We start from the raw sequence: 18,389 nt of genomic DNA, 5'->3' as shown, positions 1-18,389 counted from the left end.
TGCTCTTTTTCATAAAGTAACCCCGCTTACTCTTTTTATAAAATTCCAAATATATAGTTCCAACAAGTTCAAATATATCTAGTTTAATTAAAGTTTTGTTCAGAATCAAATTGTTTTGTGATCCAAAGATAACCATTGCGGTGTGCATATACTTTCACAAAGTTTCAATAACATTTTTCCTTTATCGTGACGAACCGAATAGATTCTGACCAAAAAACATTGGTGCTGCCGCTACCATAATGAACCGAACTCACACGAATCACACGCCCTTGCCCTGAGTTCGATTAGCGTTGACTCAAGTCTAAACCGGACCAGGGGTGCAAACGACCCGAGCCAAGCCCGAGCTCAACTAGGCTCGAGCTTGGCTCACTTAACTTACATAGAGCTCGAGGTCGAGCTCGGCTCGTTTTAAGTTCTATTTTAAAAACTCGAGCTCGGCTCATTTACTATATTTATAATTTATCAATTATTTTTTTGTATAACTATAATTATTCTTATATAACTTTTTCTAATATATAATTTTAATATGTATAAAAATAATATATATTATTTAGTTATATTTATTTATTTTTTCGTAATATTATACTTATATTTATTAATAATTATTAAATATATATTTATTAAATTATATAAATGACAGACTCGTTTAGGTTTGCAAGCTGGCTCAACCTCGATAAGTAAAGCTCGGACTTGGACTCGTTTATTAAACGAGCTTACTTTTAGATTTGAGCTCGGGCTCGACAAAGCTTGACTCGATTGAGAGTTTTTAGCTCGTTTGCACCATGCTCCGTGCGACTCATACACTGTATTATTAAGTTTTTTATTTAGGGTTTGGAAAAGAAAAGACAGGAAAATTTTTTTTGTTTCATTCTTGAGTTTTTTTATTAAAAGAAAAGAAAGAGAATGGAAAGAAAAATTAGGCTTTTTTTCCTCCAAAACTTTTCTGCCAAATATGACCGGATTGTGAAGGAAAATTTATATATTACTAATTTACCCATCTTTTCCTTCCTATCTAACTCAAGAATAAGGGCATAATTATAAATTTATAAATTAACACTTTCTTTTCCAATCTTTATCGTTTTTAAATCAGAGAATACTGTTATATTTGACAAACGAACGTGATTTTAAATCAATTCTGTTTCTTTGTATTCCTTCTTTCACATCACTTTTTCAAACTTCAATCCGTTGGATCAAACTTCAATCCGTTCACTGATGCTTGCAATCACTATCTTAATCTAACAATTATTGAGCTGATTGCAAATCAAAATCAGAATATTCCGGCAAATCGCACGGAATATTCCGATTTCCACTTCATTATTTCACTTATATAATTAATTAGAGATCAGTAAACAACTTAGGGTTCCATGGCTACTTCAAAGCCATGGCTACAATCAGCTCCAAATTATCATCCATTAGAGTCCTACTGGGACACTGACGACGACGCGCCTGGCCCTCGCTGTGCTCACACGCTAACCGCCATCGCCCCGACCAAATCGCATGGTCCTCGCCTCATATTATTCGGTGGCGCCACCGCGATAGAAGGCGGCGCCGCCTCGCCTGTCCCCGGCATCCGTAATTATATAACCCTAGCTCACTTAGTTTAATTCATTAATAATTGTTGAAATGTGTAGTAGGTTAATTGATGAGTAGTAGTTTTTGTATGTTTTAGGGTTAGCTGGAGTCACTAACTCGGTTCATTCGTATGATGTGTTGACCAGAAAGTGGACCAGGTGAGTTTATACTTTATAGTTTGTTTTAACTTTTAACTTGTTATTGTGTTAAACTTACTTAATTTGATTAGAATTATGGAATTAAATGCCTTTTAGGATTCGACCAGCTGGAGAACCGCCGTCACCTAGAGCCGCTCATGCAGCTGCTGTGGTCGGAACCATGGTTGTATTTCAGGTAATTTTGGATCATATTTGTATACTAGTGTTAGTATTTGTTGGTTTTGATTTTGAATTTTGTTGAATTAATTAATGCTCCATTATTAGGGTGGAATAGGTCCTGCTGGTCATTCAACTGATGATCTTTATGTTCTTGACATGAGTAATGATAAATATAAATGGCACAGGTAATGTTTTGTTCAACTTTCACTTTTGCATTACTGTTTGTCGACTTGACTTTGACTTTGATATGTTTCTGGAGTGCAGACTTGTTGTTCAAGGGGACGGGCCGGGCCCACGTTATGGCCATGTGATGAACTTGGTTGCCCAGCGATACCTTGTTACTGTTAGTGGCAATGATGGTGAGTTTGTTTATATATTATAACTGATCATTTTTGATGTTAGCAAAGATGAATAACATGCAAGAAGAATATTAGTAAATACTACATTTTTGGGACAGATCGGTTGCAATTAATTGCATCTACTTTTTATTGTAGGAAAGAAAGTACTGTCAGATGCTTGGGCCTTGGATACTGCTCAAAAACCGTATGCGTGGCAAAGGTTAAATCCAGACGGCGATAAACCTTCTGCCAGAATGTAAGTATATATACATTCTGTAAGATTGCACCATTTTTTGATACCTTGGTTTTTACTTCCCTTTTCTTGTTTTATGGAATCATTGGAAACTTTGTAATTTTAATCACATGAATTTGGTTTTTGGTTTGACTGATATGACACAAACCGAACTCAATATCTCTTTGTGTGCATATATATAAGTTTGTATTTTTAAGCGAATTTTTCTGTTTGCAGGTATGCAACAGCTAGTGCACGTTCGGACGGTATGTTTTTGCTTTGTGGTGGAAGAGATACCTCTGGCACGGTATGGACTATCATTAAAATATACACTTAACATAATAATATTATTAATTACTTCCCGATGTTCTGACTTTGGTTCCAACTTTTAAGATATCAACTACTTGCTTTAAACTGGTGCCCGTGTGGTATTTATTACCATGCTTTTGTTGTACATTTACCCTGCATAATCCCGGTTGGCAATACAAATATGTGCTTACCATGTTAATGAATTGTAATTAATGTCTATTCCAACACATTTTTTTTCTGTTGATGATATACATGCTATACTTGTTGCATTTGGTATTATATATATGTGTGTTTAATTTGTAACATCTCATCCCCAAAAGGATCGTGTGTAACACTTAAGAGTCATATATCAACTACAAAAAAGTGTTATTCCCATGCAGCCGAGCTTATTCTTAATGAAATGAAACATATATTAAGTGAAGTTGAAATAATAATATCATATTCAAATATTTTAACAATTTCCCGATAACCGAATAACAAAACCCAAATACTTTCTGAATCAAATGAACACATATATTCAAACTAGCAAAATAACATGCAAAGATATTTGAATTGAAACCTGTCAAGGTTGAACAACACCAATTGTAAGCCTCTCTATTATTATCAACGAAATGCAGACACAGAACCAAGCTTCCAATCTCTAAAATGCATACACATACCTCCCAAGCATCATCACAATGGCTTGAGGATTCGTCCTAGAAACTATGCTTTTGCCTCTCTAGGCTTTGCTCTCGCTCATGACTGGTATATGGATCTCTCTATGTAGTGATCGGCATTCTAGAAGCTTCGCCAGAAAGAGGGACCCTTTGTACAATTCATCGCGATAGCTGCCTTTGGCTCTACTCTAATTGGCAACGAGACAGTGGATTGATTCCTACACCTACGGACTCAGGTTCCTTCCTCCTCTAGTCCGAATCAAGATGGCTCCTCTCGATCTTGTGATGCCTTCGGCCCAAATTTATCCAGATAACTGCCTTTACTTTTAGATTAGTCAAGGGAAAGCTTATGAACGGTTCTGAAATGACATGCTATTTCGTTATGTTACAAGCACACTCCATATAATTTCAAAAACTTACATAACTATCGCATGCATGATAAAATGAAACGCCGACCTTTAACAATAAGCAGCACATATCTAATATGAAACAAAATGAATCAATTTAATGTGAATAGAAACCGCACATTATTTTTATTCATAAATTAAGTTTTATCACCTGATTATTGTTAGCATCACCATTATTTATTGATCACCACTACTAGTCTACTACTATTATTATTGCTATAAAAATTCTGGCATCTTTTGGTCTCAGACAAAAAATAAAGATTTGGGTAGGTTAAGTGGTTGAACTAAAGCTTATGAACTCTTGTAACTAATAGTTAATTATATTGCATTGTATATCTGCTTTATATGTGGACCGCAGCCATTGGCAGATGCTTATGGATTGCTCATGCATAGGAATGGCCAATGGAAATGGACTCTTGCACCTGGAGTTGCCCCTTCGTCAAGATACCAACATGCCTCGGTAAGTAATTGGATTTATATCAATATATCATTACTGTATAAATATCGTTTTTGAATTTTTGTTAATTATAATGAACACATTAACTATAGTTGCATTTATTGACACATGTCTCCCTCTCGCTTCCTTTTTACTTCTCCAGCATTATTGTCCACTTCAGAATTGGATATTGTTATCTATTATCTACTCATTTTATGTTAACTAAAATCACATGAATTGAAATGTTTTTTTTTTACTTATAATAATTTGGGACGGAAGGAGCAATTATCTTAGATAGAGGTGGCAATTTTGACCCTTTTTCTTCTAAACACAAGCATGCAAATGAATCGCAAGTTCAGTCAACCGTTCGGCGGGAAGTTTGTTTATGTTTTTTTGCTTAATGAACGAACGAACATGAATGAAACTGCTTGTTCATATAGTTAAACCAACGAACATGAACGCGCGCCTTGTTTGTTCATTAGTTTACGCTTGTTTAAGTTCTTTCGTCTATGTTCGTTAAATTTAAAGGCCCATTACATGCGGTCTTATTTTAGTAGCTTTTTAGGCCTAACACATTATTGTTCACGTTTACTTTTAGTTGGTTTTAGCTCAGTTGTGTTCATTCATCTATGTTCAGTTATGTCCGTTTGTTTACGCTCGCTTATACTGTTAATGAACATGAACACACCCATTTTCTTAATAAACGAACATGGATAAGAAAACCCTGCTCGTTTAATTGTTTGTGTTCTGTCGTTTGTTCCGTTAAACGAATGAACACGAACATGCTTCGTTCATGTTTATTTGGTTCGTTTACAGGCCTGTCTAAATGGATTTACTTAGGTTGTGTTTTATCTCAAACCAGTTTAATCATAACAAAAATTAACAATTTATATAAGTAAAAGTTGATACTTAACATGCATGTGCTTACTTATCAGTTCAATTCTGGTGAAATTAGGTCTTTGTTGGGGCCCGATTGCATGTTACTGGAGGTGTCGTTAGGGGTGGTCGGGCAGTAGATGGTGAAGTTGCTGTTGCAGGTTAGTTTTAGTTGAGTTTTAACTATTGATCATATTTAGCAGATGATAGATAAAATCTTTACAATGTGAATTTACAGTTTTGGACACTGCTGCTGGTGTATGGTTAGACAGACATGGATTAGTGACCACACCACGTGGTAACAAAGGGCAAACGGACGAACCTTCGTTAGAGCTTATGTGTCGATGTCGCCATGCTGCTGCATCTGTTGGTGTTCGGTTATATGTCTATGGGGGTCTTAGAGGCGGTAAGGGCATTTTAGTAAATTACAGTTTCTCAGTCCGAAGAATAATATTTTACTTATTATATATGCTGCAGAGGTATTGTTAGGGGATTTCCTTGTAGCAGAAAATTCACCTTTTCAGTCTGATGTTAACACTCCTACACTAACAACTGAGAGGGGATCCAGTGTGAGCAGCCCCAGGGTAACTAATGTGAACCCCTTTGATCCTTTACCTTCAAATGATGGGCCTGAGAGTCCCTCGTCTACGGGATCAAGGTTATCTTTTTTCTCCCACCAATTCGATTGTTATTTGAAGCTATATGCCAAATTCAACTTGTTTACTTTTGAATGGGCTGATTTGAGCGGAATTTCGTTTATGCTCGTTTATTTAATAAACGAACATAGAATTTTGTTCATTTAATTAAACGAATGAACATGAGCACATGTCTTGTTCGTTCATTTATGTGAATGTTCATTCATTTATATTTGCCTATCTTTGTTTATGTTCAATTATGTTCGTTAGTTTACATTTCTTCAAGTTCGTTCACTGATATATTTATTTCAAATTTTTGGCCCATTACAAAGGAGTATGGTTTTAATGATTTTCTGGCCCCAACACATTGTGCACATTACTTTTAACTAGTTTTAGGTCAGTTATGTTCTTTCGTTTATGTTCATGAGCCGTTGTTTATACTGTTAACAAACAGACATAAACGAACACGAACATGTTCATTTTCTTAATTAACAAACACAAACAAGAAAACTTTGTTCGTGTTTGATTGTTTGTTCAGTTAAAGTTAAACGAACCAACATGAACATGCTCTATCCGTGCTCATTCGGTTCGCTTTCAAGCCTAGATATAGGTCAAACAGGTTGCAAGTTAGTTTATTTTTATTGTACATAACCTCATAAATTGTTATATTTAAATATTCGAATTGGAATTGTTTCTGTAATCATGTCACATTAAACACTATCCTCCATGAGTTATGTACAGAGAGAGATGAACGTGTTCAATGCTCTTTTACATTCGTTTGTTCATATTCTAAATGAACACTTCACGAACACAAACGAGCACCTACAAAAACTCCAAAAGTTGTATTTGCAAGTTAAAGTCTAAAATATCATGATCATTACATCCAGTACTTCAAAAGTAAACAAAGACACAAATAAAGGGCTTTTCAAATAGAAAATTCAAACTGATTTTAAATTATTATTAGTATTAAATATATTTAAACCAATATTTAAACGATCAAACATAAATGAACGTTCACGAACATAAATGAACGAACAAGACTCATGTTCATGTTTGTGTGCTTGCTAAATGAACGAACATAAACAAACTTCCCGCTAAACGGTTCACTGAACGTTCCGTTCATTTACAGGCCTAGGTGGTCAGTTTTTTCTATAGACAAAAAGCTTAAACAAAAAAATGGGCTGCGTGGTTGAAAATGGGTTAACCAGGTCAACCCAAACCTACTTTGACCAGCTATGGAACTCATTTTTAAAATATTTGCTAGCAGCATGGACAAAGAATCAATGGACAGACTGGTTGAAGCTTCTGCTGCAGAAGCTGAGGCTGCAAATGCTGTCTGGCAAGCTGCACAGGCACAGGCTGCTAATGCTGAACCGTCAGTAACAGATAATAACTCACAACCTGCAGATAACAATTCAGAAGGTAGTGATGAAGAGGGAGATGTCCGACTTCATCCACGGGCTGTATGCGTTTTCTTCTTTTAACTTTGTGTATCTTATTCTATTTTATTTTCAATCATGTATTATTAGTTTTGAGTTTTAGATTGACTCATTTGAGCATGCTAATATAATACAGGTTGTGGTTGCTAAAGAGGCTGTAGGTAACCTGGGTGGATTGGTAAGACAGCTATCATTGGATCAGTTTGAAAATGAAAGTAGACGAATGATTCCTTTGCAAAATGATACGCCATATTCTGCTAAAAAGTTCACAAGGCAAAAGTCGCTGGAAGGCTTGCATAAGAAGGTAAGATTTTAAAATTTTTTTAAAATGTATTATCTGAGGGTAAAAATTAAGTCACTTATTTACCCCCTCATGTAATCAATTTTTTTTTTTGTTTTCATTTAAGTAATGTCTTGTCTTAAAAAGAAAAGCTATAATCTTTTAAAGAAGTTACTAATATGCTCCTTACCCTAAACAAACACTCTCTAACTATAATCACAAATGCCTTTTCTTAAAAAGAAATCATTTAAAGAAGTTACTAATATATTCCTTCCCCTAAACGAACACTCTCTTAACTATAATCTTTTTTAAGCTTGCACACGAACCGAACATTCCTTAAACCGTTTGATGAGAAGTTGGTGTATTTATTAAATGCACGAACATGAACAGAACTTTTTTGATCATTTGGCTAAATGAATGGACAAAAACGAACACAAGCACGTTCATGAATGTTCATTTAGTTCGTTAACCGTTTGTTCATTTATGTTCATGATGTTCGAGTGTGTTCGTTTAATTAAATTTGTTACGGTTAGTTTATTTATGTTTGTTCTTTTTAATTATTTTTGGACTCATTACAATTTAGTCTAGTTTTATGAAATAAAAAATGTCACACCTTACAATTTAGTCTAGTTGAATTTTTTAGGCCCAATAAACTTATGCTCATGTTTATTACGACTTATTTTATGTTTGTTCATATATGTTCAGTTATGCTCGTTCGTTTAAGTTTGTGACCTGTTCGTTTATACTATTAATGAACGAACTACATGAACACCCAGCACGCTCATTTTCTTAAAGAATGAACACGATCATGAAAACCCTGTTTGTTTAACTGTTTGTGTTCGGTTGCTTGTTCAGTTAAAGTTAAACGAACAAACATGCCTGTTCGTGTTCAGCCGTTTACGTTTGCGAACTGTTCGTTTATACTATCAACAAACAAACAAATAAAGGAACACACTCATTTTCTTAACAAACGTACACAGACAAGAAAGTCCTGTTCATTTAGCTGTTCATGCGCGCTCGGTTAAAGTTGGACCAACAAGCACGCCCCGTTCGTGTTCGTTCGGTTCTTTTACAAGCCTACTTGTCTTTTATGACTGCGGAATGCATAGTGAAAATTTTAAAAAGATCAAACTTACAGGACAGACAGTAACAATAACAATAGCAATAATAATAATAGTAATAATAATAAAAATAACAGTTTCATCTTTTTTCAGGTCGTATCTACTTTACTTCGGCCTCGAAACTGGAAACCGCCTGCTAACAGGAGGTTTTTTCTTGATTCTTATGAAGTTGGAGAGCTTTGTTATGCTGCTGAACAGTTATTTTTGCATGAGCCAACAGTACTTCAGTTAAAAGCTCCCATTAAAGTGTTTGGTGATCTTCATGGTCAATTTGGTGATTTGATGAGGTTGTTTGATGAATATGGATATCCTTCAACTGCTGGAGACATAACGTACGTCTTGATTTTAAATCACAAGTTGTTAAGACGTTTTTAATTGCCTTTTTGATGGATAGATTTATAGATAATATGATAAAAATGATTTCAGAAACTGTTTTATAGTAAATAATTATCAGATTATATTTGAATAATGGATTAGGAGGCTACATGCCTACATGCTTATAACGTAGGCGTTGGTCAACTTTCAAGCCGTTTGACCTACTTGATCTGTGGAAATATTATCGTTGAATGATATTAGTATATGCAATAATCTATATTTATACGCTAAGATAATATTGGTGAACAAGCAAACCTAATCTTGTTAGGAAACTAAATTAAAGTAATAAAGTTGAATATTATCTAAAAATCAAAACTAACAAACCCTAAACGATAATATCCTATAATAATAGCTACAAGATATATCTTTATTACATTTATTTAGCATCACTCAGTTAACTAACTAGAGGGTAATAGTTTCCTTAAAAATTGAAAGCGGTTTTTAGTTTGTGTTGTTTTCTAATATGATAATGCTGTTACTATTATATTAAGACTTATTGTTCCAGTTTACTGGTAATGTGTTTATTCTCATGAAAATGTATTTAAATTACCTTTTTTTTCTGCCTTTTAGGTATATTGACTATTTATTCCTTGGAGATTATGTTGACCGAGGTCAACATAGTTTGGAGACCATCACTCTGCTTCTTGCTCTAAAGGTAACTTATTGTTCTTGCCGTTGACTTTCTAAAATTTCGAAGTCTGACTTGCTGATTTAATGTAAAATTCACTTTTTTATTTACCATTACTTTTCAGATTCAGTATCCCGAGAGTATCCACTTGATACGTGGAAATCATGAGGCTGCTGATATAAATGCGCTTTTTGGTTTTCGGCTTGAATGCATTGAAAGAATGGTATGGGTCAACGCTTCTTTTTTTATGTTATTGTTTTGTTGAGTTCGCAGTTTTGATCTATTTACTTACTAGTGGTTTGATTCAGGTTATATTTTTATTTAGGAAAATTGGTTTTAAATAATCCCAACTATCACCTATTGGCAAATAACAGGCCCAACTTTGCACTTGGCTGGTGGCGGTCCTAACTAAAAGGGTATTTGTTCTTAACGGGCCGCGACTAACGGATATTAACCCCGTTAGTGATTTGCTGACGTTGACCTTCTTCTCCGGCCGGAAACCTGCCGGAAACCTGCAACTCGCCTCCATTCTCCCTAATATCATCACACCGTCTACCTCCCTCTTCAAAACACATCGGAAATTTGAAAATGAAGTACATTACATCTTCTTCCATAGCCAATCCCTAGATACCAAACCCGATCTTATTTTCAAAATTCGAAATCAATGTTACACGATCTACAAAATAAGCATAGGGCTTTTGTTAAGGGTGTCAAAACGAGTCAAATGAAGTGTCAATTACCTCGAATGACGCACGATTGACGAGGGTGGACTTCGCCGGAGACAACGACGGCGACACGCCGGTTAGGTTTCGTATGAGGGGAAAGATAGAGAGAGACGGTGTAACGATGTTAGGGAGAATGGAGGCGAGTTGCAGGTTTCCTGCTAGAGAAGAAGGTCAACGTCAGCAAATCACTAACGGGGTTAACATCCGTTAGTCGCGGCCTGTTAAGAACAAATACCCCTTTAGTTAGGACCGCCACCAGCCAAGTGCAAAGTTGGGCCTATTATTTGCCAATAGGTGATAGTTGGGATTATTTAAAACCAATTTTCCTTTTATTTATCTAACTGGTTGAATAGGTAAACTGAAATTTAAACAAGATGAATCTCCTGAAGTGTACTTTTACTTATCAAATCCTCCTAACTATTTCATTTAAAAAATTAGATTATCACTTCAATATTATTATTTGCAATAATTTTGACAAGTGGGTAAAGTGGTAAACTTTAAAATTTAGCTTAAAAAGGGGGTCAAATGGGCTGAAACTAGGCTTGTAAACTAGCTGAATGAACACAAACCGGGCATGTTCGTATTCGTTCGTTTAACTTTTTCTGGACAAACGATCGAACACTAACTACTAAACGAATGGGGTTTTCTTGTTCATGTGGTGTTTGCTCGTTAAAAAAGGAACACGTTTGTGTTCATTTATGTTTGTTCGTTAACAACATAAACGTGTGGTTCATGAGAGGGATGAACATAACTGGGCTAAAAGCCTAAATCCAATTGAAAGTAAATGTGAACAACAATGTGTTTGGCCTAAAAAGTTGTTTTACTAGGCTAAATTGTAATGGGTCTTAAAAAATGTGAATAAATTAACACACGTAAGGAAATGAACTTAAAACAAAATGTAAAGTAATGAACATAAAGGAACGCAAGCTAAAGGACATAAACGAATTTAGATGAACAAATGTTCACGAACATGAATGAACGAACAAGACATGTGTTCATGTTTGTTCGTTTATTAAATAAACAAACTTCCCACCGAAAGCTGAAACGTTCATTTCACTGGCAGGCCTAGCTGAAACACGTAAGTTGTTTCATATGAAAATTCAAATTATTATTCTAACACTATGATTCTTTTTAAGCATATTTGACACATGTAGTTTTTGGAAGGAATTCTTTTTTCAGGTCAATCTGATTCTCACATGTCCTGTTCAATGTATGATTTGCAGGGAGAGAATGATGGGATATGGGCATGGACTCGGTTCAACCAACTATTTAACCACCTTCCACTTGCAGCACTTATTGAAAAGAAAATCATATGTATGCATGGTGGCATAGGGAGATCAATACATTTGGTTGAACAAATTGAGAAAATAGAAAGACCCATAACCATGGATGCTGGATCCCTTGTGTTAATGGATTTGCTATGGTAAGTTATTTTCTTTTATCATTAACGCAAAACCTTCATGTTTTGCATTTCTTTTGAATTATTTATTTTACAGGTCTGATCCGACAGAAAATGACAGTGTTGAAGGTTTGAGACCGAATGCTAGGGGACCCGGTCTTGTTACTTTTGGGGTATGCTTGCAGTTTTTAGTTTTACACACACACGCACTCAATCAATCAATCAATCAATCATACCCAGTAAAATCCCACCGACAGCAAAGCTATAAGTAGGGTCTGGGAAGGGTGGGATGTAGGCACACCGTACCTCTATCCAAAGGAATAAAGAGGTGGCTTCCAGAGAGACCCTCGGCTCTAAGTACATGTGTATGAAGCAAAATAAAGGAAATCAAAGTTTAACAGCTATATAAAAACTACTGCTAATTATAATAATATTAATAATAAGATCACAGTTTAACAGCTATATAAAAGCTAATAATAATTATAATAATAACAAAATATATGTAAGGGAAATACCATTATGGTATGTGACCTAAATAAGTTAAGTCTAAGCCCTAAGGTATTCAATTCTCTCTAAAAATCCTTAACTTTAATTCTACTTCTCCACGAATTCCTATCCTCAACCATGCATATATTTTAGATCACAGTTTAATTCTACACACACGCACTCACACATGTATATATTTTAGATGGTTTAATTGTTGTTTTACTACATTATGAGTTATTGTCAAAGCCTGCAACAGTTATTGCAATTTGGCATATGCTTTATGGGATATAGGTGGCAGTTTTGTCTCTATCTTTGGGCTATGCTTTGTCTTTAACGGATCAAAAAGGAATATTTTGCAATGTGCTGAATGGGCATAAAGTTTCAGAAGTTTTGTTAATTATAATGGCTTTATTTGGAAAAATATTATTAGTGTAACTGTATAGTTTTGTACTTTTGTTACATAAAATATGAATTTAGCTTTTTTTGTACTTAATGACCGGTAACATGGAAACATGCCGGTCAAAATTGTGAGTTGGCATGGTGAAGCGTCCTTTTCTTGACTGTTTTGGCATTTTTGTTAATCACAAGTGTTGGTGTTTTTGTTATGCTAAATAATCGAGAAAACACCATGTCAGCATTTTTAAATAACAAAAAAAGTTAAATAATAAACAAAATGACACATCGCCATGCCAACTCACCATTTTGACCTGCTTTCCCAGTTACCACAAAGTCCCAAACAAAACAAAACAAAACGTCATCTTTAATGACCATTTAGGCCCTAATTTTAGCAAATTTGTCTCATTTGGGATATATGGCATACTACATTGATATTTATTCAAAAACTTTACATTATTCATAGAATAGAACTCAAAGAATGCTTTGCAGTCAATCCAATTGTCCTGACCCATTTTAACCACTCTAAAGGTTGCTAGTCAACCCGCCCGACTGTTCAGTTTGTAACCTGTACTTGATGGCAACACCTTTCTTAACGATTTTTATGAATAACTATTGTGTTAAATATGATTACAGAAGTATATTATTTCACTGCTTATCTAATTTTCTGAATTAAAATACAATTACAGAACTATATTATTACAATAATGGACTGATTTAATAAAAACTGATTTAGAAGGTTGACTTTCAATCTTTTGACCCATCTTTACTTATTTATGTTTGCTTAAACCCATTTGACCACCGGTCAAAGTATAAAATAAACATGTCATATTTTTATCACCTTCAGATTTACATCCCTTACTAATAACTAAATAACTTCTTGCAGCCTGACAGGGTTTCAGATTTTTGTAAAAAGAATAAGCTTCAGCTTATTATAAGAGCACATGAGTGTGTAATGGATGGATTTGAAAGATTTGCTCAGGGACAGTTAATTACCCTTTTTTCCGCAACCAACTATTGTGGTAAGTATTTTATTTTTCTTGCTTACTAACTTTTAATTTATATTAGAGCAATTGTTAAAAATAGAAAACCGTATGAACTTTTGATGAATTTACACACAAGTCCCAGGACTTTTGACACTTAACGAAGAAGTCCTTTATATGAAGTTTGGTGACTTTATCTGAAGTGAGTAGAAACCAAACCCGAAAACAACCTGTTTAAATAAGAAAGGCTCACTTGACTTTTTATTTCAATAATGAAGTTTCGGTTTCATGTTGGAACTCAGACCAGTATAAAGAAATGCTCCGTTTTTGTTGGTATTTTTATTTTAAGGCTAAAATGTTACATTGGGCCATCAAAGTACTTGTATAAGTAATGCTATATTTTCATTAGGCTTTTTTAAAACTTCATGGGCCAAACCCATTCACCTTTAAACTGACCCATTGGTGACCAGTAACTGACTTAACCGAAGCTAAATAATGTCACTTCTAAATGACCTGAAGATTCTAGTTTTAGGTTCGGTTGTGGGTCATCAGTCATAACCAACAAAAAAAGGACCATTTCTTCTAATGTTAAAAAGTAAGATTTTCATTACACAGTAACGAAAATTTTCTGTAAAATAAAGTTCATAGTTTTAATTGTTTGGCTTAAAAAGCTTCAGGGTTTAATCATACACAAATAAAATCCAGTGACTTACATGCAAAAACCGTATGGTATTGTTGTGATTTTTGGTCTAAGTGGTAAAAAAAATTGAATTTAGGGACTGCCAACAATGCTGGTGCAATATTAGTTATTGGCAGAGGATTAATGATTGTCCCAAAACTAATTCATCCATTGCCGCCTCCACTTCAATCACCAGAAATGTCTCCAGAACGTCTACAAGACGACACCTGGATGCAGGTATTTAACTTATTTCTCAATTTTATTATATCTCATTTTTCCCGCTTTGAATCATTAACTTTGAAAAGCATCCGTGGTTATTTTTGCGGATGTGAAGCTTGTCTAGTTGTAAATCTTAATAGTGAGGTGTTAGCAGTTCGTATAACCTCAAAATTTTGAGAAACCTAACACTGTTTAGTGATGAAACACCGTTTCAGGGTTAAACCATGTTTTTGGTTCAGAATCATGAAACCTCAAGGGTCCAAATAAAAAAAAGAAAGAAAAAATGTTTTTGAATAGAGTTACATAAGTGACCAAACCTCTGGACACGAAAATGGCACTTTACTCTTGTTCTTTAACATACAATATTCTTTTCTATAATTATAATTTGTTTCAATATTTACAAATTCCAGTTAAACCAGGTTTTATAATTTAAAAGGTGGAAATGACATAAAAGGAGACAAATAATTAGATTTACATAACTGGTGTTAAAAGATCAAATACAAGTAAAATTTACGATGCGAAGTATGCAAAGTGAAGAAAAAGCTCACACGGTGGCTTTTACATAATTCCTCTTAATAGAGTAATTATGCTTAAACAAAATACAAGTAGAGTGGTAATAGTTACACTAATTGTAAACTGTAGTGTAATTAAAATTACTCTAATTCATTTCGTTTTATTATTGCTATACAACAAAATGAAGTAGAGTAATAAGAAATTAAGTTACTCGTAAAATGTAGCATGATTATTATTACTCTGCTTGTATTTTATTGTAGCACAATTAATCAATTCACAGTAATACCCCTACATAATTGAAATATTTTGTATATATAGTGTTAGAATTTTTCCACGTATGTCGATTGATGTCTATATAAACTTTATTTGTACCAAATATGATTTGTTGTTTTTCCATTTTTAAACTAGTAAATTTATAGCGAACCGGTCTTCACCCTAATAATTTATATTCATCTTTTTTTATAGGAACTTAATACTCAAAGACCGCCGACTCCCACAAGGGGTCTTCCACAAGATCACGATAGGGATTCGCTTGCATATATATGATCTCACCCGTTACATAATTTTTGGAGTAGTTTGTATGCTGGAAATTTACAGATGGATGTCAATTGTTTTTGTACCTTGTATAGATAATAGTAACAGTCAAAAGGAGTGCTTGTTATTTACAAGGGGTGGGCTTTGTTATTTGATTTATTTCCATGTATTTGTTTATATATGTATATTATTATGGCCACACCTTTGATGGTCTCACTAGTGAATGTGGTTGTAGCTTTTGAAGTATTATATTATGAAACCTATACGTTTAGGGTCCAAGAAAATGAAGTACGTTATTATTTGATAAAATGGCATAAATAAGAAGTATTATATTATGAGACCTTCACTTTGTAAGTGAGAGCTTTTTTCATAAAAAGTGTTGATTTAAAACTCTAGAAATTATATGTTTATAATGTTTGTTATTGAATTTAGGCACAAACTTATTATTTGGGCCTCAAGGTTTGAGTCTTGTTTATTATTAAGTTGTTATTAGTAGTTTTTGCTAAAAGTTTCGGGCTTGAATTTATGGGTTTGGATCATATACAAATGAAATTAACGTGCTAATTGTAAAAATCAAATAAAGTAATTATATGTACAAGTATAGTAATTACTCTATTTGATTCTTATAATTAGCATGTTAATTTCATTTGTATGTTAACTTTCCTCTGAATTTATAAATTTTAACTTTTTTCAGGTCCTAACATCTGAAGCTGAAATGTGAACCAGAAACCAATCCATAACATGTAGCCGAAAATAAAATAAAATAATCTTAATTGAAAAACTGAATGTAAATCTATAACAGACCCATACAAACCTCTAGTTACAAACTATGTTAAAATATCAGGCTTACACATATAACTAAAAAGTATATTAACAAATCTATACGCATACGTGTAACATTATTATTATTATTATTATTATTATTATTATTATTATTATTATTATTATTATCACGCGACCAATATTTTTCTACACCTTTCAGCTTTATATTTGACTTCAGTGTATAAAATATGTGTTACAAGCAATAATTCAACATAAAAGTTACGTGTTTTGATAACGACATTCTTAAAAAAATCACTTAAAATTTTTGTCTGTACTTTAATATTGAAAAGATACTTTATATTTTTTGTTGTCTATAGAATAAAGTAATATTTTTTAAAAATATTAAGGTTCATCGTTTTAATGTCTATATGATAACTAGTTTATATTTTCATGCTCGATCCTACCGGAAACCAATATATAATTACAAAGTAAAAGTGTTTATTTTAAAATGATATTTCTCACATGTTAGTTACCATAATTTACCTTTTTGCTTTTTATTCATCTTTTATAATTGTTAATTAGGTTTATTTACTAAAAGTTGTCCCATGTAAACAAAAAATAAACATGTCACATGCACATGATCATAGAAAATATTGAAATGTGTTTTACGTTAATGACAATTATTACATTATTATGAAAATGGTTGTCATATCTTTTAAATCATTGACATGTAAAAGGTATCAGGGGTTTCGAGGAGGAGGATGAGGAAGTTTGCATTTAGTGAAGAGGTTGAATCTTCGGCTTATTTAGCGGTAGTCTTTTTATTAAAATAGAATTATGAATTCAGGCAATGTTTAGAAATTAAATAAGTGTTAAAACATATAGATGTGATGAGAAATTAAAGAAGTTGAAAATGACAAGTTTTAATAATTTTAAGGATTATATACTCTTTGTACTATAAGTTTAAGCAAAGTTAAATTTTGCATGGGACTAGGGGTGCTAACGAACCGAGCTGCACACGATCTACTCGAGATCGGCTCGTTAAAAAGCTCGATCGAGTCGAGCTTAATCGAGCTCGAGCCTAAAGGTAAGCTCGTTTAATAAACAAGCCTGAGCCTGAACTTCACTTATCGAGCTCGAGCAGACTCGCGAGCCTAAACGAGCGTGTCAATTATATAATTTTTTAGAATATATATTTAATAATTATTAATTAATATATATAATTTTATGAAAAATAATTAAAAATAACTTAAATAACATATATTATGTTATACATAAAATTATATAGAAATATATATATATATATATATATATATATATATATATATAATTATAATTATATAAAAAAAATTATAAATAGTAAACAAGTCAAGCCTGAGCCGAGCTCGAGCTTGAAAATCTGCTCACGATCGAGCCGAGCTCGAGCTTTGAAAATAGAGCTCGAAACGAGCCAAGCTCGAGCTTAAGCTCTATGTAAGTTTAACAAACCGAGCTCGAGCGTGGTCGAGCTCCGACTCAACTCGGCTTGTTTGCACCCCTGCATGGGACCATATGGATTGACATGTTACTTGCTTATCATGTTTTTATATAGTTTTTAGTGCACAACTTTAATTTATTTTTATTTTATTAGTGTTGACTGCTAAAAGTTTGGATAGCATTTGAAGTTGGACATTTTTTGGACCAACGACTTCTTTATTTTGATTTATATGTGTACGAACTGCTTTGTTTTTATTAGCTGGTTGTTTAGGACTACGAATAAGTTTTTTAAGACTTTCATGTATTTTGGTGGTTCATTTTTATAAACCCCAAACCGTGAAGTCATACAAGATCAAAACCATTTCGGTTTTAGTTTAAACGATTTGGCTTGTGGTTTTTTGTTATTAAAATATCATTACTAATGGTTGTCTACTTAACAAGACCTTAAACACCGGTTAACTATGTAGTAAGTCAACATAAATTTTTATAGTTTTATGTGCGTGTTTTACTGAATATTCCAAAACCCATATACAAATCAAATAATGGGCATGAAATATTTTTTCTACGTAATATACCTAGTTTTATCTTCTTTTCTTTAT

General features: G+C 33.4%; 1 protein-coding gene across 1 annotated transcript; it reads left to right on the top strand.

The window, feature by feature from the left end:
* Positions 1-1,364: 1,364 nt before the first annotated feature.
* LOC143616887 (serine/threonine-protein phosphatase BSL1-like) lies at positions 1,365-15,602 on the top strand. Its single transcript, XM_077089588.1, has 21 exons — positions 1,365-1,572; positions 1,670-1,730; positions 1,827-1,905; positions 1,995-2,074; positions 2,154-2,248; positions 2,384-2,483; positions 2,697-2,766; positions 4,190-4,291; positions 5,223-5,304; positions 5,382-5,549; positions 5,621-5,801; positions 7,046-7,241; positions 7,354-7,521; positions 8,712-8,950; positions 9,564-9,648; positions 9,746-9,844; positions 11,570-11,769; positions 11,843-11,918; positions 13,511-13,646; positions 14,384-14,523; positions 15,484-15,602. Exons 1-21 carry the CDS (start codon positions 1,365-1,367, stop codon positions 15,562-15,564), a joined length of 2,646 nt encoding a protein of 881 aa, XP_076945703.1. The 3' UTR covers positions 15,565-15,602.
* The last annotated feature ends 2,787 nt before the right edge of the window (positions 15,603-18,389 follow it).

The sequence above is a fragment of the Bidens hawaiensis genome, unplaced genomic scaffold (genome assembly GCF_021521415.1).
Source record: "Bidens hawaiensis isolate Kalapana, Puna unplaced genomic scaffold, B.hawaiensis_p1.1 tig00050437_1, whole genome shotgun sequence".
NCBI classification, from domain to species: domain Eukaryota; kingdom Viridiplantae; phylum Streptophyta; class Magnoliopsida; order Asterales; family Asteraceae; genus Bidens; species Bidens hawaiensis.
This window is presented reverse-complemented; position numbering and strand designations above follow the sequence as displayed.